Below are 25,666 nucleotides of genomic sequence, written 5' to 3'. Positions count from 1 at the left end.
AATACGAGATAATATACAATATTTACACTTAACATGCTAAATTATGTGAGCAATAGCAAGTGGTGATGAATGGAATGGCACAAGCAGATTAAACCATTATGGCCGACAATACCACCTGTCGTAGAGTGAGTACATTACTGAAACACCACGCTGAATGTTTAGATCAATGAAAAAGATGATCTTTAGTTCGATGGAATTTTCATTCCATATGAATTTTAAAGCCTACAACATAGCTAAATATCCCACGGTCAAAACATTTTGGGAATCTTGGGAGACTTTGGGAATAAAAACACAAAAAAATGCTTAGCGTCACTGCTCATATCAAACAGTGGTTGAACATGGGGAACACACATGCCTATATCTCCACAAGTCCATTGACTGAATTGTGAATCCACACTGCCACCTACAGGCTCATCTAGGCAACTTTTCTCTGTGGATTTCTGGGGGTACGTCATATCATGGTCCCCCTTTCACAGTCTAAAAAATATTAAATTAATACAAAATTCTAAAAATAAATTAATAAGTAAAAACTTGTAGCATATTTAAGAAAATCCAGATGCTGACGACTAATTTATGTGCCTAATACATCATGCCTGATAAGTTGCTATTAAATATGAATGATATGGAACATCCCAGTAGGTCTTTCCCCATAGTAGTTTAGTTAACTATCCCAGTGGCTTAACAAGTATAAAAAGTAGACAGTGGATTGTACTGTTAACAGCTACAGCACAAAGAAAGGCGGCTACTGCCTAAACAGCGTTTCCCAATACATTTAGAATGGATATGTGGTTCATATGACAAAAGCAAACTGGTTATTCACATCTGATATGATAAGCTGTACTAGCTACTGTAACAATGCATTCATATCAAAATGTTTTCATCATAATTATCCTTGGCATGTAGAGTAATGTCTTCTAATGTCCTTCATGCTTGCCTTTTTATTGTATCAGTGGAGTCCAACCTAAACTAAGCAATGGCTAATCATCAACATATGGGAATGTTGGAGTTAACTGAGTGACGAGGCAGACTTGTGGGATATTCTGGATTCGATTGGACACCACTTTTGTTCACACATCTCACTCCTCAGGTGTTGCCTTCTCCCTGAGGAGTTTCCTCATGCTCCATCTTCTTAGTGAAGACAGAGGAGAGCTCCTGGAGGAGCAGCTCCTGTGACGGGGTGCACACTCCCTGCTGCTGCCTCCTCCTGGCCACTGGCGGTAACTGCACCCCGGCCTGAGAGGGCGGGAGGGAAGACGGCTCGCTCTCGGGGTTGAGAGGACGCGTCTCCCCGCCTCCGGGGACCAGCGTGTCCAGCGAGCCGCCGGCGCCGAGGAGCAGGCCGTCCCCTCCCAGGACGTGGACCGGGTTGGGCCCGATCATGCGGTCCAGGGAGCCGGTCTTGTGGGGCAGCAGGGAGAGGGACACGGGCCGGTCAGGAACCTCCTGGGTCTCGCAGATGGCGCTTGACCGGAAGCTGGTCTCCAGGGACTTGAGAACCTGCAGGCCAAAATCGCCCACCTCCTCGTACAGGGGCTCCGGAGGGGGGGGGGTCTCGGGACGCTCCACGAACGAGTCCTGCTGCACCTTCATGGGCTGTAGGGGGGGGGGGGGGGGTTTGGTGGGGACGGACGGATGGAGAGGGCCAGTTACCATCAAAACCACTCTGTAACTGTTGCGTAACTGGCCGGTAGTTGACTGTACTTTGTTGTTTAAACGCTACTTTTGTGCTGTTCAGAATTCTGAACTGCAAGTGTCCCTGTTTCTAGCTGTGAATGCTGAAGTGACACTTAGACAAATAACCATATACTGCCATTTACATTTACAGTTGTGTTACCGTTTTGTAATCTCAGTCTCTTCTGAGTTGTATATTAAAAGAGGGTTAAATGCATAGCACTACATAGATGTTGTGTACTTGCAACTGATGTATATCATTCACACAAAATATTAGTATGGTTTGTATGTCTGTTACTGATGAAGCGCTCGCCCGAAAGTCAAAATAAGATTTGCTTTTTTCACCAGGCCTTTAAGGGAGTAGTAAAGGGAAAATGCATGTTTAGCCCTGTTTTAATGTTACTTATGATCATATACAATGGTTCAGATCAAAACGTTGACAAAACTAGCACTTTTGAGGAGGTCTGATAATTGCTCTACCACCGTTTTGGTCATACAATGGATGTGGGTGGGCACCGTGAAAAATCATTCAAAAAACATGTTAAACTCTCAATTTCAAAGACAAGAAACTCACCGAGGTGTTAGTTGCCGTTCTGACATGTAATTCGCCATAAAGTAAGATTCTAGTTCATCTGGAAATGCTTTTTTTTATATTTAGCATAGAACTATTTAGTCGCAGCACATACGTGTGTAAACTTCCGCAAACTGGGTAGCCTAGCAACATAAACAATAACAATAGCTACCGTAAGTAGTTCCGCTTCCTGAATCCCCTCTGCGGATTGATCTACACATCTACAACGATCGCGTCAATACAAGTCAATGGATTTCATAAAATGATCAATAAAACCCTACAGGATTCATACTTTGCGGCGAATTTGATGTCAGAACACCAACGGACACCAATTACCCCCTCGGTGAGCTTCTTGTCTTTTAAATCGAAAGTGCTAGTTTTGTCAACGTTTTGATCTGAACCATTGTATATGATCATAAGTAACCTTAAAACAGGGCTAAACATGCATTTCCCCTTTACTACTCCTTTAATGTGAGAGCTTGATGATGTGCACTTTGAGGGTTAGATTTCCTGAAAGGGTAAATACTGTGATTTTTCTGGGTACTTTAGTAAGCTGACACATTTCTGAGGAGTTATGATGCCATGAGCGTCGGCTTTTCAAGGAAGGCCTTCATCTTGCAAGCCTACGACATCACAGAATCTACAAGCGTGGAAATCTCCATGTCACACAATATGACAGCTATGCTTTACGGAGGAATGCCAGCACTGAAGCATGATGGGATGTGTCAAGTAGGGGAGAGGTCAAGCTGGAGGAATTAATGGATAGAGAGGCATTGAATCGCTGGCTACCAGATGATTCGGCCTTTGTCTCTGCAATATGAAACACAAAACTTCCATTTCCAGATATGGATTGATAGAACACCTGGAAATGGAAATTTGTTGAACTAGAAGCCTGCCTATGTGGAATGTCTTGTAGGCATCAGTGGGATCAATTTGACAGTGATTGGCAGCATGCTTCTTACCAGGGTCATGACAGAGGCAGTCTAGTTAGGGGTCAAAGTTCAAAACGATAGGCTTGCAGTGAATAGGGACACAACTCATTTTATGGTTTGCGTTGGACAATAACATGGCCACAGGCATACAGTAAGTACAGCAAGCTCTAAATATTCATTACTATGCCACTCATTCATGCCCACAAATATTTGAATGCACTCTTTGAGAGGACTAACCCTTTAATGACACAAACATAGGGTAGGCTGGGTGAGGGTTCAACGATTAAACAACACCAAAAACAACCTCCTTTTCTGAGGGTGCGGCCATAGTTGAACTATCACAGTGATAACCTCAAGATAATCGCTCAATCCAAAATTCAAGCAAAACAATTAATTTGTAAATGTGAATGAGTCTGGGATGGGTAGCTTTGCTACACACCCATAGCCAGTCAGTCTATCTGAAATGACACAGGGAGAGGAGGGGGGTATACTGTAGCTAATCTTCTCCTAGGTTGGCCTCAAGGCTTATAAGCGTCCATAGAACAATACTGTAGAACAATCTAGAAACAAGCTTCCTCCCTCAGCATCCTGTTGTCCTCACTTCAAACCTCCCCGACATCCTGGTGTAGTCATGGCAGGAACCTGAGGCTTCGTACAGGAAGGGGAAGGGTACGGCTAACTGATCCAGATCTAACGGGAGTGAACGGGCCTTCTTCATGCAAGGCTCGGTTTCCAATTCACTGAAAGCTTCAGGAGGATATGGTTATGTGGTTGTCAAGAGGACTGGATTGAGGAACTGATTAGCACTGATAACATACTGTAAGGACAAGCGATTACAAGAATTCCAGTGTACCTGTGCCCATACGTGTTACACATGGTGAATACACTTTCTATTGTATTCTATTCTAGGGAACAATCCACTCACCTAGGCTCTAGTTACTGTAGGCCCCAACAATTGTGGGACAGTACAATAGTGTTACACTGTTAACCACCCTAAACAGCATACAACAACAACAACAACATTGCCATTAGAGACAGGAAAGAACAGGATACTTACAAAGAACATAGAGAGTGTCCTTCTGGCGTGTAGCTTCCTCTGTAGAAAGAAATATAGCACACATCAGCTGCAGAAATGACAGATCCCAGGTGAGGCTCTGTGGTTATATAGTGGGGCTGTCAATCAATAAAAAAATGTAATCGAGTTAATCACAATAATAGGCTGTGATTAACCATGATTAATCACAAGTTTAAAATACTGTTTACTTGCAAGATAAAGTGGCTTTAGTAGCCTGATAATTAGATTCAGGGGCTGGAGCCAGGCTTGTTAGGCGAATCAGAGTTTCTTTGCGTTGTTTTACTTAACTTTCTTCGGTGGAAAGACATCACTGCAATATGTGCAAACAACTGGTTTCATCTAAACTTCCAAGCTTTTTGAAACCATGCCGAATGTGAATGTCTGTTGAATGTCCGATATGAAACCAACTTCGACTCGGACCATCGTGTTAATTCAGCACAACCTGCTCAGCGAGTGTTTACATGAGTGTTTACCTGGCTGAATTACTGCATGTGAAACACAGATTTATCCACATTTCACATGCCTTTCAGTAATTCAGCCAGGTAAACACGAGCGAGCCAGATTAATCACGAGCGTTAATGCGTTAACGTTGACCGCCCTATTATATAGCTATGAAGTGAGGCGATGGGCCTTTTAAACTGGAAACTGAATGCTTGAAAGAAAGAGCAGTTTGGTTCAAAGCCTCCAGGGGGAGTGATCTCTGCTCCAACCGTACCAGTGTTTGATTGGCCGAGAGCATGGTGGAGTTGCTCTCGTCCCCTCGGATGGGCACCAGAGGCATGGTGCCGAATTTCTGCTTGGAGATGTCAGACGAGGAGTGACGACGCAGCACAGGGGGGCGAGAGTCATCGTTCTGTGTGGGGGGCAGGGGGGGGGGGGGTTAGACAGGAAGACAGGGGGTGAAAATGTAACCCTGGCATATTATATAAAAAGAGAGATTCAGACGAGTGAGCAGTAACCACAAATGCTCACACACACACACACACACACACACACACACACACACACACACACACACACACACACACACACACACACACACACACACACACACACACACACACACACACACACACACACACACACACACCTGTGCTTTGAGGATATTAGTGATCCAGTCCCAGAGTTCAGTCTCAGAGTTGCAGCAGAGGTACCTGCGAAGGGAGGATGAGAGAAAGTGGAGGTGGAGGAGGAGGTGGAGGAAGAGGAAGAGGGGAGGAGGTGGAGGAGGGGAGGAGGAGGAGAAGTAAGAGGATGGGGGCTTAGTGATTAGCTCTCTATTGAAGAGGGTGTGGAGAGGCAGACCGCGGACTAACAATACCCACTTACCCACTTCCATAACATCCTAGTTCAGGTCAGCTAGAATACTGACCACACAATGAGGAATCCGGAGCACATCCTCAGGGAACAGAAGCATTACGTGTCCCAGCAAAATGGTTTCAGTTATAGAAGGCATGAAAGAATGCGGACTTGGCTTGAAAAAAAGAGTTTAAAAAGTTTTTTTTTTTTTTAAACCAAAGAAACAGATAGGGTAAATCCATAAAGCAGAAAAAAAGTACACTAAGCTACTCAAGACACTCGATCTCCAAGTATTACATTTAAAAAGCCTTTATTAAATTTTTAGTTTTAGAGTTTTAGAGTTTCGCTGTGACCAAAATACCTCTTGGGTTAAGAAGTAAACACTTACAATTGGTGCTTGTCCATCATGATAGTGAACCCCCATCTGAAACAAAGACAAAACATTTATTTTTACATTTTCACACGTATAGATGGTTATTCAAAGCAATTTACAGGAAGGTATGGGGCATTCTCTAACAAATCCATTATTAAGTAAAGCTACAGTATTATACTTTGAGGGAGCTTTGAGCTTTCTCCGGATCCCGATGTACATCTTCATAGATTTCAGTGCCCACTCTTTTTCAGGCTTGATGCTCTGTAAGGACAGAAACACTGAATTCAAGAAACATAATAGAACATACTGAACGTGTAAAAAGCCTTTGAAAGGACAACTTTGAAAGAGAGGGACACAGACAAACATGGGAGGTGGAGGTGGATTTGACCCTCTGTCAGGGGAGTACCACACATGTTTGGTCCAGGAGGAAAGTAAATGGACTGCACTTAATCAGTTTTATCCAAAGCACTTTACAACCTCTCATTCACCCATCCGCACACACATTCACACATCAAGGGCAGCCAGCTGCCATGCAAGGCGCTAGCCGGCTAATTGGGAGCAATTTGGGGTTCAGTGTTTTTGCCCAAGTGTGCAGAACCTCGACATGTGGAGCCGGGAATCGAACCGCCGACCCTATGATCATCGGATGACCCGCACTACCTCCTGAGCCTCAGCCGGCCCTGTAGAAACACTAACCACCGCACTTGCGCATCTTCCCAGAACTACCTTCTTGTCCTTGAGGAGCAGCAGCCGGTGGTCCCTGATCTGGAAGGTGTGCTCCTGGAACTTGTTGGCCTGCAGGAACTTGGGAGGCTCCTCTCGACACTTCAGAAGCCCTATCTTTGTGATCTCGCTGTGGTAGGCTGTGACCAAAACAAAAACGCAACATTAATAATTACCTCCGCCTCAGTGAAAGCTCAGGGCGAGAGGTAATATTTTCGTGTGGCGTGTGTTGGTTGGTTTGTTTTTTTGGTGGATAGGCCAAGTTATCAGACTGCTCTTTCTCTCATAAAGAGAGGTATCTGTTGCACTGATTACTTACATGTCAGGATGTTGAAACCCTCTCCTTTGGGTACTCTCTTGACCACCAGGTAAGCAGAGCTAGGGTCAGCCATCTCGCACCACTGTAGGGCCTGCTCTAGAACCTTCTCTTTGGGGTGTAATGGCCGCTCTGGATAGAATGACAACATTACTGATTACTGATTGTTCAAACTTCCTATTGTCTCGAGTTTCCCCTGTTTTTCATGACTTAAGTTAATTCAACTGTAACTCAACCCAATAACTAGGCTTCAAAGATTCCAAGCAATTCAGTGCTTCCCTCCTTCTCTGTAATGCACTGCACGTATGCAAATAGGTTCATAGTAGAACCATTACATGCGTTTCTCATACTTCTCCAGATTTAATCTAAGAGCAAACAAGGACAGCTTGTGACTGTTTGAACTGCTCCTTATTTCAGTTCTGCTACTCGCGCTATTTGGAGCATGTTCCCATTTCTTTGTCAGAGAACTGCTCACCCAGTTGCCCATCCTCAATGGCCTCAAACGTCATCCAAACGTCTTTCTCAGAGGGAGAGACGTTCCTCATGTACAGCACCCGGTTGGTCAGCTCCTCAGCGCACATGGTGGGGGACACCTGGATAAGAAAGGACACCTTTAGTATCCAAACTCCTCTCAATGGATGGATGTTCACTTGAGGATATATAGTGTTAGCTGAGGAACAGGTGCCACCATGTGGTTGAATTTATAACAGCATCTTATAGAATAGGTATTTCCAAAATGAGGTATTTCCAAAATTAGATAATTCACTGTTCTTCATTTCAGATTGAGACAACTTTATTGATCCCAGAGGGCAATTCATTTGCAGCCCGTAAGTTCCATCCACAGATAAAAACACAGAAAAACATTCACAGGCAAAAGTTATATGTCAAGAGAGATCAGATTGACATCGAACTAGACTACTCTATGCAGGGTCAGTGCAGCAGCAATAGTATAACTACAACTATGTCATTGATTTTGACCAGGTTTCATGAACCTTCTCTTGATCTCCCAATATCTTGTTCAAGTAATCACGTTTAAGAGGTCATCTGAAAATAATCAGTGTTTACCTTGAGGGTGATGCAGCAATCGGATATCTTCATCTCCAGGTACACCTCAATGATCAAGTCACCTGCCTGGGATAGCTGTCACACAATGGAGACACGGGAGATGGAAGAAAGGAGAAAGGCATTAATTACTTCTGTCTCTCTGTCATTCATAATGAATATTTGACACTGGCCGCTGTCCTTACTTGGGTGTCTTTCCAGGTGGTGATGAGGCTGATCTCCAGCTCAATCTGGGTCTTCTGTTCCTCATCGATCTGAAACCAAACACCCAAACACAAAACAAAAGCATGTAGTGTTAAGGCTTGACTTTAAACAAGAGTTAAACACTATTGTATTGATCCAAGAAGGCAATTCATTTGTCGCCCGCAAGTCCTGTCCGCAGATAAAAACACAGAAAAACACTCACAGGCTAAAGTTACATGTCGAGAGACATCAGATCACCATCAGACTAGGCTTCTCTATGAAGGGGCATAACATGTAGTGTTAAGGCTTGAATTAATAGAGTTAGAGGTAACACATAATCTGTGGTAACAACTGAAGTTTTTAAGTTTGACCTAAGGTCTCCCATTCTGTATGCTACTTGTTCAATACGCCTTGGAAGCCAAATGAGAGTTTTACATCCTCGATCTTTGAATACTCACATCGAAGACGTACAGGTAGTTGTCTATGAGGTCCTCTACGATCTTGACCTCGTGCTCTCCTTTCCCGTCCGTCTGGAAGAGGCTGGGGGCGAACAGCAAGGACAGGTTCTTGGTGCCCATCTGGTTCAGGTCTGCACACTTTTGGACTCTGGGGGACCCGGAGAGAAACAAAACAACCCCCGGGATTATTGAACCTGCTGCATGTCGGCCATTTCAAAGAATGAGTTCCTCTCATTCCTACGGGATGAGGTTTTTATTGTGCTTCTGCCTTATCGGCATCAAACAAAATCTAGGGATTAACTAACACTAGTTGACAGCAGTGTTTAAATGACAGGGGCATGGGGTTTGCTCTAAGAACAGACTGGGTGGTAAATGGCTTTAGCACTAGATTATGCTCTTAGTCACTTGGAGACAAGTGAGACAAGGAGATGCACTTGTGAGTTCTGGCGAGTAATAGTTCATTTATTAATGTTTATTTTGGATCCCCGTTAGCGGTCACAGAATGACATCTTCCTGGGGTGCACAGTACATCGACTGCCTACGTTAAATGCAATTATTGTAAATCACTTTGGATAGAAGCATCTGCTAAATGACTGCAGTGTTATGTTTTACTGTTATAAACGCAGGAAAGAAAGGCAGTGGTGTGGCGCTCCGGACCTGTAGAGGTGTCCGATGAGGGCAGCCAGCGTCGTCCTGTTGACCCGGGGTAAACTACGGATGATGTCCTTGTATCTGTCCAACCGCAAGGTCTTCTGGGAGATTTCTGCAGGGGGTGCAGGACAGGAGAGATTTTTAAAGATCTTATAGAGACACAATCAAAAAGAGGAGCTATGATACAGTATGGTGCACTGCATCTGCAGTACTTGATAAGGTGCACTAGCGATTAAACATGGGTTTAAATCGATCTATTCTGTGGGTCCAACACAATACTCATGATTGAATGAACCCCCTCAAGGATTTTTGCTTACGAAACCCAGTTGCAACAGTGCTGACACATTTTCACAATGCTGAACATTTTAACTGGAGCAGTTAAGATGAGGGCTCTAATACAAACTATAACCACAGAGAAACTATGAACACCAAACTACCAACACATCCTCAGGGACTGCAGATGCAAATTAGCCTAAGGCTAACTCTGGTGTGATGCATCAAATGTTTTTACATGTATGTTTTAATTGCACATGGTCCCTTCCAAATAAAATTGGAAAAAAAAAAGAAAAAAAAAGATGCTACGCTGTATTAATCCAACTCACTAGCTGCCTCCTTCCACAGAGGGTGCAGCTCAGCCATGAACACGGGGTCGTCGATCTCCCGGAAGAACCTCTTCAGCACGTCTGTTACGTCCTCGATGAAGTTGTCCCCGATCCGTAGCTTGACGTTCCTGGCGTCCTTCCGGAACTCCTCCATCAGGAGTTTGATCCTGGAGTTGGCGCCATTCTTCCGGTAGATCCCCTCGTGGCCCAGGCCTACGGAACGTAGATGCGTGACATCACTTCCTGTCTCTCAGTCTCCGAGTCAGGGTCAGAGACATAACGGACTCGTCTAACACATATGGAACAGGCTTCAGGAGACTTTTAAATTGGATGCTTTAGTCACTTTGGACATTTTTAAACATATGATTCAGGAATCTGGGGTCGAGGTCTGTGTATGTTTTAGATAAAGTTGTCATTGTATCTAATTGTGTAAAATGTATGAGTGATTTTATGTTGTTTTTATATTGTCTTATATTGTTTATGATGTTTTTATCAAGTTGTAGTCTATGATGTACTTGTATTCTGTATTTGTATTTTGTTTTAATGTATAATGTTTTTATATTTGCTTGTAATCAGGGCACCACTGAAAATGAGACCCCGGTCTCAATCAGCTCCCAAGTGAAATAAAGGTAAGATACAAAATAAAAATATGTCGCCAGATGGGAATGCTGAGGGTTGGCAGTAAAAACGTCACAGCTGCTTATTCATCCAGTACATCTTGGGGTCCCCACAACCAAGGCTTAGGCTCACACGTTTCCTTCTTTTTTGGTCTACCGAATGTAACCGAATCCTATTCAGATACGGTTGCACTCGAATCCTATTCAGGCACATCGGAACCTTATCTTTATATTGTATAGATGCGTAATTTGATTGTGTAATTTGAAAATTGTATTGTATTAGTCACTTGTCTGTAACTGAGCACATCACGGAGCCGGTAGCAACATTTCACTGTGATTGTACACTGTAAGTTTACATGTGACGAATAAAGATCTGAATGGGAGTCTTGAGATTCAGATTGTGACTCCTGCCTTACCGTACTGGGTGATGAAGGCGATGCAGCTGTCCACGATGATGGGAATGTCGGCCCTGCTGAGCTGCTGTTCCCTCAGCGCGTTGCCCTTCCCTCCGGCTGCCCTCTGGATGTCCGAGTACCACAGGGAGAAGTCTGTCCGGCCCATGCCCTGCAGGTGCAGCGTCCTGGGGTTGGGGGGAGTGGAGGGGGGGTGTATAGGCTTTAGGATCTGGTCAAGGTTGGGGTGCCTTCAAATTCTATTGAGTTAGCTCAGAATATAAATAGAAATAGTGCTATTAACTCTGACCGGGCATGACAATCCTTGAGTATAAGCACAATGCAATATTTGTGATGATAGAGATGGGGAAAAACCGACCTTCCTTTCTCAACCAAAACCAGAATGTTCTTTTTCTCGTGGTTCTCGTTCTCAGAGGCTATACCTGACACACAAAGACAAAACACACACAAGGTCAACTCAACTGCGGAACGTCCTATTAATACATCCATGACCGGAACACACAAAGAAGAGCTCAGTTCCTCAAAGAACAGCGCGCATGCTCAAAATGTTTCTTAGCTTAGCCACATCCTTTAAGTGACGACAATATTGCCACATGGGACCGTCAACCGTGAAAACCCCCATCTGCTGTGTGGATTGGCATACACTCACTAAGCTCTTGCAAGTGTTTAAGGTTGATGATGTCCTCTGCAGCTCCGTCGTTCCTGGGGCAGATGAACAGGTTGGACTTCTGGAGGACGAAGAAGGCCTCCCTCCACTGCTGGGGGTCCAGCATGGCCTTGTAGCGCAGGACCCCCACCCTCTCAAACTCTCGGGTCAGCAGGCAGTGACAGCTCAGGGGCGTGGCAGCCTGAGAGGAAGGGGGGTGGGGGGGTGGGGGGGTGGGGGGGGGAGAGGCCTCGTTTGAATGCATCCTTCCTTCTACCCTCTTTCTTGAAGGAAGTCAGAACTGAGTTGACCTGACTTGATGGACGAAAGCTTTGCCTTATGGAATGCTTGCTTTGTCCAGTCGAGTTTGTTTAGATCTGCGGTTAAGTCGAGGAAGGGAGCGAGGGAGGGTCAGAGAGCTCACCACCGGACGATCACAGGAAGCAGCATTGTGTTGGATATAAGCAACATGTTACAAAAGTGTGGGTTTAACAACGAGGTCCACATTCCTGGACCCAGAGTTAGTCTCAAAACACTCTAAAGATGTAGCACAAAAAAATGTTTGAAATGTTTGAAATGACATAACAGTTGTGAAAAGCTCAAAAAGAATGTCCACAACACATTCATCTGTAGATGTTAAGATTCCTATCAAATGGGTTGAATGAATAGATTTATCTGCTAGATATGAATGAGTAAATAGGACTCTTTATGAGTAAGAGTTGACTCTGGTACCTTTCCAATGGCCTTGGTCCAGCTGTGTAGAGCATCAGGAGTCTCCAAACCGAACTGGTAGAGCTTTTCTGACGTCAGGTACAACTCGAATGTGTAGCGAAACCTAGAACCAGAGAAGTTTGAGAAATGTGAGAGAGTTCTATAAGAGGAGACACTGCTTTTTATCCAGACTAGTCAAGTTCAGGCTCATGTGGCCCGCACATGGTCACGCAAAAAACCCTGGCGCTATCATCAAAGGCCAAGGCAATAGGCAATTTGGAATTTTCAGTGCCATGTGGTTGCCAGCATCGCGCCAAGTTTTCCTCAGAGGAGGTGGAGCTGATCATGGAAGCGTCGGGGGGCAGAGGTCATCCGTTCGTGTCGTCACGGAGGAGGAGGAGGAGGAGGAGGAGGAGGAGGAGGGAGGGAACAGCTTTTCACAGGGGTTAAAAATAAGTAACAAAATAAGTAAAAATAGCCGATATTAATTAAACTAAATATTCCTCAGAATGTTTGCATTCTGAGCCCCGTGACCCCTGTTATGATTTCCAAATAATCAAATTAAGATTCTGGCATGCAAAAGAGCTGCTACCAAAACTTAACGAGGTCGTTGAAACAATTCAATAGACGTCTCGAAATTCAAAACAGAGATTTATGCCGTTTCTGGAAAGAGGGGGCATTGTATGGCATAATAAACATATCAGGTACAGCTATCAGCAATGCTTGTGTCGGTTTTAGATATGTATTCTTTCCGGCTGTTTTTGTGGTATGACATCTCCCGTCACCTGTCGATGAAGCCGTTGTTGTTGTTGCAGGAGTCCGGTCGGCTGACCCCCATGCACAGGATGTCTTTGACCTGGATCTTCAGGCTGGGCTCAGGACACCTGTCTGTCTCATAGAAGAGCAGAGACCTCTCCACCGTGCACCAGAACTTCTGGAAGTCTGCAGAGACAGGAGACACGTGGACGTACAGCGATAGAGCTGCTTGAGAGTCTCGAGTCTTGAGTCTTGCAGTAAAACAAGAATCTGTCTTTGATATGAGATGACAGTTTACACACTGAGAATGTCCAACGAACGACCAGCGACATAAGGTTCTACCACAACAAACAGACATATTTTAGTAGTCAGTTCCACCCCAAAACGAGTGGCTTGGCGTCCCACAGTGAGGGTTTGTGTCCAGTGAAGTACTTTGTTCTATAGAGGCCTTTATACGGATGCTCAGAGGAGGCTCTCTCTATTCAACCTGTGCCAAGTGCAGGGTCGCTGGTCGCTGGAAGCCTGGCAGCACGGTCGCCTACCTTCTCGGGTTTTCCGGGATAAGGTGCCTTTGTTCGCCGAGCCTGACTTGTAGAGGAAGCCTGAGTGGAGGACGGGCTGCATGATCTCATCATACACACTGGAATCTGAGTAGAGTAGAGTAAAGAAGAGTAGAGTAGAGTAGAGTAAAGAAGAGTAGAGTAGAGAAGAATAGAGTATAGTATAACAGAGTAGAGTAGAATAGAATAGAATAGAATAGAACAGAGTAGAGTAGAGTAGAGTAGAGTAGAGTAGAGTAGAGTAGAGTAGAGTAGAGTAGAGTAGAGTAGGGTAGGGTAGGGTAGAGTAGAGTAGAGTAGAGCAGAGCAGAGTAGAGTAGAGTAGAGTAGAGTAGAGTAGAGTAGAGTAGAACAGAGTAGAGTAGAGTAGAGTAGAACAGAGTAGAGTAGAGTAGAGTAGAGTAGAGCAGAGCAGAGCAGAGTAGAGCAGAGTAGAGTAGAGCAGAGTAGAGTACAGCAGAGTAGAGTAGAGTAGAGTAGAGCAGAGTAGAGTAGAGTAGAACAGAGTAGAGTAGAGTAGAGTAGAGTAGAGTAGAGTAGAGCACAGCAGAGCAGAGTAGAACAGAGTAGAGTAGAGTAGAGTAGAGTAGAGTAGAGCAGAGTAGAGTAGAGTAGAGTAGAGTAGAGTAGAGTAGAGCAGAGTAGAGTAGAACAGAGTAGAGTAGAGTAGAGTAGAGCAGAGTACAGCAGAGCAGAGCAGAGTAGAGTAGAACAGAGTAGAGTAGAGTAGAGTAGAGTAGAGTAGAGTAGAGTAGAGTAGAGTAGAGCAGAGTAGAGTAGAACAGAGTAGAGTAGAGCAGAGTAGAGTAGAGTAGAGTAGAGTAGAGTAGAGTAGAGTAGAGTAGAGCACAGCAGAGCAGAGCAGAGTAGAACAGAGTAGAGCACAGCAGAGCAGAGTAGAACAGAGTAGAGTAGAGTAGAGTAGAGTAGAGTAGAGCAAATTAGAGTAAAGGAGAGTACAGTAGAGCAGAATAGAGTAGAGCAGAGGAGAGAAAAAGAAAGTAGAAAAGAGGAGTAGAGAGGTCTGGTTTATTTGTCTATAATATACACCCCCATTAGCTATTGTGAACAAAACCGGTATTTTTGGTCCTGCTGGCTCTCTCCTGGGCCGGCTAGCTTGTACTTTGTTAATCTTTGACTCCGGCAGGACTCGAGGAAAGCATACAGAGCATGCTTGTTTATCCCCATGGCTACCACACGGCTAGCACAGGATACTACTCCGAGTCTGGGAGGAAACACCCAGAGAACAACCCCCCCCCCCCCCCCCACACACACACACACACACACACACACACACACACACACACACACACACACACACTCATTAGACTGGCCCCAAAGGCTGCTCTGCACACGGACTCAAACACCCTCTCTCCTCAGAGAGGAAAAATCTCCTTCCAGAAACTACAGCTCTGTTTGGCTTTCACAACACTGTTTGGGCTATTCTATGCTAAATTCAATACATTTGGCAAATATGATCTAATAATTTACTGAATTCAACACCTGGTCTTTCCGTATTCAGCACAGAAACATAAATGTTTCCCTTTTCTTCTTGAAACATTCCTATACTGCCTTCGTGCTTTCATATAGCAAACACAAGCATGATGGCTAGAATTAGGTCTGCAGTTCTCTTCCAACTCAACTGCGCTGCAATTACAGTACTTGAAGGCTTCCCCAGAGGAGGGATGTTTTGAGCACTCAACGGTCCGTTGCCACAGACAAACCCACTAGTCCGGCAGGCCTGTAGACCCTCACCTGAGGTACCCTGGGAGTGGTAGTTCTGGGACAGGTGTCTGTCGTAGTCGTTAGTGTTTGAGAGGCGCACGGCCTCCGCCTCAGCGAAGATCTGGGTGGCCGTCTTCAGCAGGTTATGCTCGGTCACAGCGGTACACAGAACCTGGAGGAGAGAGAGAGAGAGGAAGGGAGAGAGAGTAGAGAGAGGGAGGGAGGGAGGGAGGGAGGGAGGGAGGGAGGGAGTGAGGGAGGGAGGGAGGGAGGGAGAGATGGAGGAAAGGACAGAGACAGAGAGGGTGAGATTAGGAGAAAATACACTCGGCAGACGCGCCACTAAAAGCATTCACTGCCACAGGACCTCCAGCCCGAACTAAAACCCCCCTCCACTGAGCATCCACCATCCTTCTACCTCCTCCTCATAGTCATAGTCATCCACCATCCTTCTACCTCCTCCTCATAGTCGCCCCATTTCTCAAGCAAACTCCACCTCACTGTGATCTGCATGAGTCTACCTGGCAGCCTGGAAACAAACCAGCTACTGGGGTCGCTCCCGGACAGATCTGACCTCAGAACAGCCTCACTTCAAACAGGCCTCGCTGTCTCTTTCATGTGTTTTTAAGGAACAGCAGCTAAAGACCAAAAAATATTGCTTTTACCATTTCAAAATGATAAAGGGCGTTTATGTGTCATTAAACTGTGAGTTTAATGACACATTCTAGCTGGTTAGGGGGCTGGGTCCAGTGCAGGGTTAGGGTAAGGTTACAGTATGCTATTGCAGTCAAAGCTAATGAGCCAAGTCAAGTCAAGTTTATTTAATATAGCACATTTCATGCGACAAGCACAGACTCAATGTTCTTGTCCCGATACATTTCTGCTCTCTGTTGCTACGGCATAAACTCCTGGCCTCATCCAGACTCTGTAATCTCCAAATCTGTTTGTATTTGCCCTCTACTTCTTGCGCTATAATACTGTATATACTGTATTTTGCACTGTCCTGTCATCTGTACCGCCCTGTCATTTGCACTGTCCAGTCTTGTTCCTGCACCCTGTCTGTTGTTGTCTATTTATTGTACGCACCAACAGTCCAGAACAAACATGTGTGAAAACCTACATAGCTACAACAAATCTCATTGTGATTCTTCTTCTTCTCCTGGAGGTGTGCCCAGATATATAGCCCGGATGACCCCTCACCCAGGCTCGGAGGGCTAAAAGGATAGCCCCTCGGCCTCGAGCCTGGGGAGGAGAGGACACAACACCTAACCCGCACGACGGGTTCGAAGAAGAAGAAGAATTGTGAGTGTAAAGCCGTTTCTCTAGCGGGCTCCTGTGGTGGGGTGGAGAGGCTGGCTGTGTGGGCACCTTGAGCAGCTCCTCCTGGGTGGTGAAGCTGGGGTGGGGGTGGCGGTAGCGCCCCTCGCGGTACTTCTGGTTGATGAACTCGTGGCGCTGGTCCGGAGGGGCGTCACAGTCCAGCTCGTCTGACACAGACAGGCGGGCCGCCCAGAACTCGTTGGCTCGGTCGTTTCCCAGCATGATGAAGAGCTATGACAGACATGCACATGCACGCGCACACACACACACACACACACACACACACACACACACACACACACACACACACACGCGCGCGCACACACACACACACGCACACACACACACACACACCATTACAGCGATAGTTATGAAGAGGAAGGCTTAGATTTGGCATTCATCTAGCATTATATTACACTTACTGTATTTGTGTTGTGACTCGATCTCATGTTCTATTTTGAGTGAAATATCCCTTTAGTTCCAAACGTACAATATCAAACTCTTGAAGCCCCTTTTTTACTTTACTGGAGTGCAGGGAGGGCTTACCACATAAATGAACAGATTGTAGCTTGAAGCAAAATTGCTCTTTTTTTAGACTGTATAGAATTTATCTGAGGTGAATGTGGTGAAGAACAAATGTCATGAACAAAATAATTGGCATTTGACCAAACATAGCGAATAGTACCCCTCACTTTCTGAACACACCTTCCCTTTACACCCCTTCCCCTCTCTCAGGGAGATATACCCCGCTACACACCACACCACACCACACCACACCACACCACACCACACCACACCACACCACAGACAGACAGACAGAGACACACACACACACACACACACACACACACACAAAGACAGACAGACACACACACACACACACACACAGAGACACACTCACCACACACAGACACACACACTCACCACAACACACACACACACACACACACACACACACACACACACACACACACACACACACACACACACACACACACACACACACACCACACACAGACACACACACACACACACACACACACACACACACACACACCTGCACGATCTCATTGCTCCACACGCTGGTGTCCAGTTTCAGGCTCTGTACTTTAGACACCATTGTTCCCAGACCCCTGTGTTGACCTGCAGGCACAGAACACAACAAACGAATCCAAATCACTCCGCTAGCAGCAGACAGAGTCATTGTGTTGGTAACAGGATCCTCATTGCTCCTCGTCACACCTACCTTGGAAGCTCCTCAACTCACACCTTACTTGGGAAAGGTGTTCCAAAACAACAGGAAGGCATGAAACAGTCTGTGACTCACTGTGTGTGTGTGTGTGTCTGTGTGTCTCTGTGTGTGTGTGTGTGTGTGTGTGTGTGTGTGTGTGTGTGTTGTTTTCTCTGTTGTGGTTGATGGAGGCGTCACCTGGAATGGAAGTTAACGGTGACCCTAACACCCGCAGAGTTCGGAGTCACTCATCCGCACAAAACGCACTATAAGTACTGATACACCTGTGCAGGCCTAGTCGGGCTTTACCTGCAGAAGTTGAACCTCTGCCCAACTATGCACACCTGACAGACTTCCCACACACACTTACTCACACACACACCCAACCTATACCTCACCTGCACAGTTCTTACAGATGACAACACAGAGGTTGATGGACGCCCAGTCGGGGTTGATGGCCTTGCAGTCGGCGCATATCTTGTTGGACCGGTTGGACCAGATCTTCTCCGCTACCTCGTAGTCCGACAGCGTCTCGGCTATGGACTCCTGCAGTGCCTCCATCCAGGCCCGCTTGTCCCGGTCCGACTCAGCTGTAAAGCTGGGAGGACGGAGCACACTGTCGGATCTCTACTCGGCTGGACTCTGGGTGGAAAAGCTGCTGTATTCTACTCAGTCTGCTGGTTAACTGCCAGGTGGCAAAGGATGATGATCATTTTTTTGTAAAGTACCACATGTAGATACCACTTTTGTAGATATTATAGCTTTCAGCTATGGTTATATCACTGAAACGTACTGTATGAAATGTAGAACACGTCGATGAGAAATCTGTGCCACAGAAGACATGAACACATACCTGAATGTTTTGTAAGGTGTGATGAGATCAAAGCTTTTGTTTTTTCCATCTCGTATAGTAGCTCCTCTGGCTTCAATCAACATGATTCCTATTCCACTCTTAAAACACTGCAGGAGGAGACACAATTCAACATGGGGGAGAAATCATGTATAGACTGAGTCATACGTAATATGTTGCTGATTTAATACTAATACTAATACTACTACTACTACTACTACTACTACTACTACTACTACTACTACTAATAATAATAATAATAATAATACATCAAATTTGTTAAGCACATTTCTGGAACCCAAAGCGCTGTACAAAAAATTATCAACTAAATTAAAAACAAAAAAGTTATTTTTTTTCTTCTCTTTTACAAGATACAAATCTTTGGCTTTCTTATGAAGATTTCATATGTATGCATCTACAGTATATGTTGTTTGTATGTGTTTTGGTATATGTTGTCTTATGTATTACAGTATGTATTAATTATGTATGTAATGATTGTTTTCTTGTAAAATAAAAAAATAAAAAAATAAAAAAACATGCATTTAAAAAGAAAACGGTAAGTTAATTTTGGAGGTCTTGAGCAACTCTGCCTCTTTGATGGTACTGAAGGCCCTGGCTCCCATCCACAAATTAACCGCACACCAACGCAACACTCATGTTAGGAAAACACCCTTAAAAAGAACACAAGCGATGAATGAAGAGATGAATTGCGAAACTTGGCAAAGGATGTCCCCTCACCTGTTCGCTCTTGTAGAGCCAGGTCTGCTCCGTGTAGATGGCTGCGTAGATCTTGGACTTGGTTCCCTTCATCTCCAGGGGGCCGCTCCTCTGGCAGTGGCTCCCGGGGCCGAAGTGAGGCCGCCCGAACACCAGCTGCTCCTTCACCCTCTCCTGCAGGGTGCTGACCCAGCTGTGGCGCTGGGCTGTTTTGAGTCACACAGACAAAAATAATGAATACAATAAACATGCCCCCCCCCACACACATACACACTATAACTTCAATGCTCTTGATGTCGTTTGTCTAAAGTGCTGTGGTCAGAACTGTCAGGGTCACCCAAAAACTCATTGTGTTCAAAATAGTAGGGATTGCGCCCAAAGGGAGACGACTGCACAGAGATGGCTCGTACCGGGATTAAAACTAGAACCATCTGCAATCTAGCGCAGATTCAGCTAGCTCGCCCTGAGTGCTGTCTGGTCAGGGTACACTTCACAATAGACCAGCTAAATCTAATTTACCCTAATTAAAAAAATAAAAAAAGTATATTGACCCAAATCTGACTCACATATTTTCTTAAAGAGCCCCATAAAGCCTAGTCCTAGTTTAGTACTCTCCACAGAACAAGGCTTCCAAGGTTATTGGGTCAGCCTTTGTCTCAGGTTCTGTCTGTGGGAACTGAAACTGTGTTTGTGTGTACTCTACAGTATGTGTGTGCAAGTGTGTGTGTGTGTGTGTTTAGTTTCTTGTGAGATACTGTAGTTTAACGTGGTGTGTTTACCTTCGTTGTCAGCCCGGAAAATAAATGTCCTGTGACTTGTCACTATCTCAAATTTATTGTCTTTGGCCGTCCGGGCCATCTGTATAGCAGCCAATGGGATCACTCCTTTAGAGTAGGTATCCTAAAGCACAGGGATTAGGTAAATACATTAGTAACAACTAGGATCTGCTTAATATTAATATTATTTATTATTAATACGTTGGAAAAACATTAAGAAGGTATATTACAGATAGATTAATATTACGCCTACTCTGTTTCGAAATGATGCAAACTTTGGAGGTTTAGACAGCATGGCACTGAATATATTAGGTCTAAAACATAGTCTCAAAATTCTCAAATACCTTCTCACTGCCAAAGTACATCAGATTCTTCCCGTCAAACTTCACATAGCGCTTCTGGAAGACATAGCTCCTAGAGAGACGAAGAAGATCACAGCCACATAAGTGAAGAAGATAACTATGATAAGTGGAACATTGGAAGAAATATTCAGACAAAAACACCACTGAACTGAATAAAATACAAAAATGGGCAATAAGAAGTGAATAAGAAGAAAAAAAGGACAGCAATAGTACATGATTACTTCGGCTATTGTACAAATGTATACCTTTAAAAAACAACAAAAATAACAACAGAAGTGAGAGAAAACAGGAAGGAAGTGACACACCGCTTGCGCCTGGAGGAGAGGACAGAAGCCAAGCACAGACAGTTCCTCAGAAGGGCAGAGATGCAGCGAGGAGAGGAGGAGGAGGAGGAGAGGAGGAGCCCCAGACCCAGGCCGGACCGGGGCCAGGCGTACCCTTGGGGAGAGAGCTTGTCCAGCCAGCCGGAGATGATGGGCACGGTGCGCTCCGAGAGGGAGGTGTAGCTGGCGTAGGGCGAGATGATCAGGTCGTCGTCGGGCTCCGGGGGGTACAGGTGGCGGGACAGGGAGAGGCATCGTGGGGGCGGGGCGGGGTCGCCCACCATGCTGTAGCCCTGGGAGTCGCTGTGGAGAGCGTGGGAGAGGCGTTTGGCCCAAGAGAGCTTTCCTGTCCTGCAGAGACCACGCACTGTTATGTAACCAGGACTTAATACTCAAATACTAAATATATATTCAAATACTATCGGATATCTCTCGTCTACCCAGAATCCTACCCATGATCCTCTGCACGGCTCTCCTCCTCCTTTCTTCCAATCCCTGTTCTTCCTTCACTTTTGGTTCTTTCCACCTAGACACACACACACACACACACACACACACATACAGACACACATACACATGCATGCGCACACACGCAGGCACACACAGACACACACAAACACACACATATAGACATATCCACACACGCACACACACATACATACAAACACGGGCAGAATTATTTTAGTCTGGTGTGTTACAACCAGAACTAGATAGAGTATCACTAATGGTTTGTGGATTTGGTGACACACACACACACACACAAACACAGACAAAACACAAAGCACATAACACAAAACATGCTCTAACCTCAGAGTGTTCCGGTTGCCACCTGGTCTGGAAGACTGTTTCACAGTACGGGCTGATCTCCTCCTCCTCCATGGGAACTGGGGGAGAAAACACACTTTTCTAATTGAGCCAGTATGAGGCCTACCTGATGACTCCACCTCTCATTACAGCAGTTCCCGTAAGTATGAATCTGAAAGTAAGGTCAGCGTTGTTACAGCAGCCCCATACAAGCCTACACATGATTTAATCATGTGTGGGTTTATTTGATCATGAAGAAATATTCAGCTAGCAAGCTAGACAATCCAGAAAGTTTACCCACAATTATTAACCAAGATTTAGCAGAAACCTGGAGATATGCCAACAGGTGTCATCTTGAAGGTACTAAGAATCACTGTATGAATTTGAGAGATGTGTGTAGTAGGCCTTGGTCTACTAAGAGCAAATAGAAAATGTGCAATGAGGGTCACAAGTATGTAGAACAGACACTAATTAAGCATCTTATCAACTGATAATTGGATTTTATGACAAGACGTGTCATACAAATTTGTGGGATTATTGTGCTTTGTGATATTGTATTGGCAAGATTTTTAAAATGTTACACATTTTACTTGATTTCTTATCTTTATCTTATTTTATTGTGTTTTATCTTCCATCTTATTTTTCATGCTTTTCATTAATTTTATGCCTATTTATGTGAGGAACTCTGTGCATGTAATTTCTCAGTTGTAAAGCACTTTGAGCTGCATTTATTTGCATGAAAGATGCAACACAAATGACGTTTATTATTAGGGGTCAAGCACCGAAGGTGTAGAACCCTATTGTAATTGTTGGTATTCTTATTATTTTCCTTGACGTCCTCGAATAATTCTTGGAGTCCTCAACCAAAAATGCTGTAACTCGGCATGTCACAACTACAGACCATGAGTAACTACCGCACAAAGACTCGCCATGGTTCGCCCATAGGTCGCGCTATAATAAGCAATTTAGCGTACAATGCTGCCATGTCCGCCCCGATTGACGAAAATGTATGAAACTTGGTAGACTTAAGTGATTCCTCATGAGGAACAACTTTTGGACCCATGATCTCCGCCATGATGGATTTGGCTGCAGGTTGAAAATTTAGCAAAACCTTCAAAAGGTTTATTCTCATAAGCCGTAAGTCTGATTGGTCTGAAATTTCATACGTACATGTACATGCATGTCTCCCTATAGGGTGTTTACAGCTAAGAGATCCAATCCAAGATGGTGGAGAAACTGGCATTTAAAATTTTTAAAATGTCAAAAAATTGGGGTGCAAATTTCAAGTGTTCATCATTTTGTACAACAATAATCTACGGACATGAAACTCACTGTACACAAATATGGCCCAACCATGTTGCACCAAGTCGAAGCATTTGCAGATTCGCCCATAGGTGGCACTATAATGAGCAATATAGCATACAATGCTTGCCATTTCCACCCCATTAGATGGAAATGTATGAAAGTTAGTACACTTACATCATTCCTCATGCGGAACAAACTTGCAATTTGCCATAGTCTCTGCCATGATGGATTTGGCTGCAGGTTGAAAATTTGTCTAAATCTACAAAACGTTTTTTCTCATAAACCGTAAGTCCGATCGATCTGCAACTTCACACCTATGTTTAAGATGCATGTCTCCCTATAGAGTGTGAACGACTAAGAAATCCAATGAAAGATGGCGGAGAAACTGGCATTACATTTTTTTTTTTTTTTTTAATTGGGCCACAAAGTGCTTATAATTTTGTACAACAAGTATCTAGGGACAATAAACTCACTGGACACTGTTTGCAGATTCAACCATAGGTGGCGCTACAGTCAATGAATCAAAACCTACAAAACGTTTCTTATAAATCATAATTCTGATTGGGTGAATCAGAAGGGTGTTAACAGCTAAGAAATCCCAAAAATATAAAATCGTGCCACAAAGTTCAAGTGCTTATAATTTTGTACAATAATCTAGGTAGATTAAACTCACTGGATACGAAGAAGGCACTAACATGTTGCACCACGTCGAAGCATTTGCGTGACTCCAGCACTTACATGGTCAGTAGCCTAAACGCGCTGGTGGTGCAGGCGGGACGGGAGTACATTATGCACTATGCGCAAAGCCACGCCCATCATGCTTTCATTGTATTTTCATTGATGTCATAACTCAAATATGCTGTAATAGTATGGCCTGTTGATGGGCTTGTTGCTGCGCTCGCTCATTGCGGCTCTCATTCGTTGCAGCGTGGTCGTTGCAGTGTGGTCGTTGCAGCGTGGTCGTTGCAGCGTGGTCGTTGCAGCGTGGTCGTTGCAGTGTGGTCGTTGCAGCGTGGTCGCTTGAAGCTTGACCCCGTATCGCCGCTTGCAGCTTTAATTATTATTACTATTATTATTATTACAATTTACAAGCAGGAGGCAAAAGTTGCTCATTTGGACAAGGGAAGATGACTGTCTACTATGCAGTTTGCCTCAGCCTCCTTGGGTCTACCCAGGGGTGTGTGTTTACATCGCTGTCAATCGGAGCCGGCAGACTCTGAGTGGACTGAATGCAGTGTACCCTTTCACACTGACGACTAAACCCACATGTTAGTGGGTGTTGGCGAGTTTTCGGGTCGATGGGAATTGGGCCCAAGGAAGACATTTTGAAGAGTGAGACATATAGTACTTTACTTACCTCCTTGGGGTGAATCAGTGTTATCTAAAGTGCTGTAGACGAAAACGAGAAGAAGTAATATAATTACTGTTTGTCATAAAAGGTGATAGTATTTACAGCCATAATGTGCGGTACTACTGATACATCTACTGCTGATACTTACATATGAAACTATTATAAATTTCCACACAGTACTGATTTCAAGGGCTGAATCAAGTGTGCGAGACGTACCCATGTCTTTCAGGAGTCGTGTCCAGTGCTTGTCTAGGCGGAGGTAAAGGAACAGACGGGAAGCTAGGAGTCCTCCCGCCACTAGGGGCAGCGGCAGGTAAAGTGCCACAGTAGATCTCATTGGAGACCATCTCGATGCCCCCGCCTGGTGAGCAGGTGGGAGGGGGGGTCGACAGGGAGGAGTGCCCGGTGTCGTCATGTTTACAGGGGGAGGAGGAGGAGGGGGGAGGTGTGGAGGTCTGGGCCCGGTCTGTCCATCCAGACGATGGTGATGACGACGTCGGGGAGCCCCTGAAGCTGGAAGGGGGGGGCCCTCGGTTCAGCCGGGGGGGCACGGGGGGCAGCGGTCCGCCTGAGTCTGTCGACGCCGGGCCGCTCTGACTCCTCTCCCCCAGGCTCCGCCTCTGGCTGGGGGTGGGGGTGGGGGTGGTCACCTGCTCTGACGACATCTCCCCGGTGGTCAAGCCCTCCAGGACAGAGAAACAGAGGGATTCCTGAGAGGGTTTCCTTCCTAGCTGGGGCTGGCAGGGCTCCGTCATCGCTGGACAGGAGGGGAACCCGGGGAGTTCCGTCGTTCTGCGTCTGTGGAACACAGTTCTAGGTTTAGGCACCGGCTTCACCAACACCTTGCCCTGCTCCGGTCCTGAGTCTGCGAGCATGGTGCGCAGGTTTGGGACTGAACTGTTACGGAATGCTTCAAAGGGGGCGGGACGTCCTTCCTGATTGGACAGGGGTCCGGTCTGTTCAGGTTCCGGGGGGTGAATGTCCGACTCTGACTGACGGCGGTGCAACGACAGGCCGCTTTCAGTCTCCGGGCTTGGACCAGTCTTCAGGGCGTCCGCGGGAGCCGAATGCTGACTGGCTCTGTTGATGTGGTTGACCAGTCGGAGTATCCTCTTCCTGTGCCCCGTGGCGGTCACGCCCAGCCTGGTGAGAGCCTCATGGTCCAGGCGAGTGAAGCTGCGGGCCGTCAGGAAGCCGGAGCACCGGAAAGCCTCCAGGTAGCGCTCCAGGTGGAGGGACGCCAGCAGGGTCTCAACGGGCGTGCTGCCATCCAGCATTGCCAT

General features: G+C 45.5%; 1 protein-coding gene across 1 annotated transcript; it reads right to left on the bottom strand.

The window, feature by feature from the left end:
• Window positions 1–25,666, bottom strand: arap3 (ArfGAP with RhoGAP domain, ankyrin repeat and PH domain 3; the record flags this gene model as incomplete). The annotated part of the gene is made up of 33 exons (XM_084448661.1): window positions 1–1,593; window positions 4,232–4,270; window positions 4,965–5,102; window positions 5,340–5,403; window positions 5,937–5,972; window positions 6,100–6,182; window positions 6,648–6,784; window positions 6,964–7,092; window positions 7,436–7,553; window positions 8,026–8,100; window positions 8,208–8,276; window positions 8,664–8,811; window positions 9,321–9,426; window positions 9,917–10,129; window positions 10,950–11,113; window positions 11,305–11,368; window positions 11,596–11,794; window positions 12,325–12,427; window positions 13,089–13,245; window positions 13,602–13,706; window positions 15,375–15,516; window positions 16,713–16,895; window positions 17,722–17,807; window positions 18,294–18,493; window positions 18,749–18,855; window positions 19,484–19,668; window positions 20,242–20,362; window positions 20,583–20,652; window positions 21,038–21,274; window positions 21,376–21,449; window positions 21,731–21,807; window positions 24,390–24,421; window positions 24,600–25,666. The coding sequence occupies 33 exons, from the start codon at window positions 25,664–25,666 to the stop codon at window positions 1,084–1,086; spliced, it is 5,238 nt and encodes a 1,745-aa protein (XP_084304787.1). The 3' UTR covers window positions 1–1,083.

Source organism: Borostomias antarcticus (assembly GCF_949987555.1).
Source record: "Borostomias antarcticus genome assembly, chromosome: 14".
NCBI classification, from domain to species: Eukaryota; Metazoa; Chordata; class Actinopteri; order Stomiiformes; family Stomiidae; genus Borostomias; species Borostomias antarcticus.
This window is presented reverse-complemented; position numbering and strand designations above follow the sequence as displayed.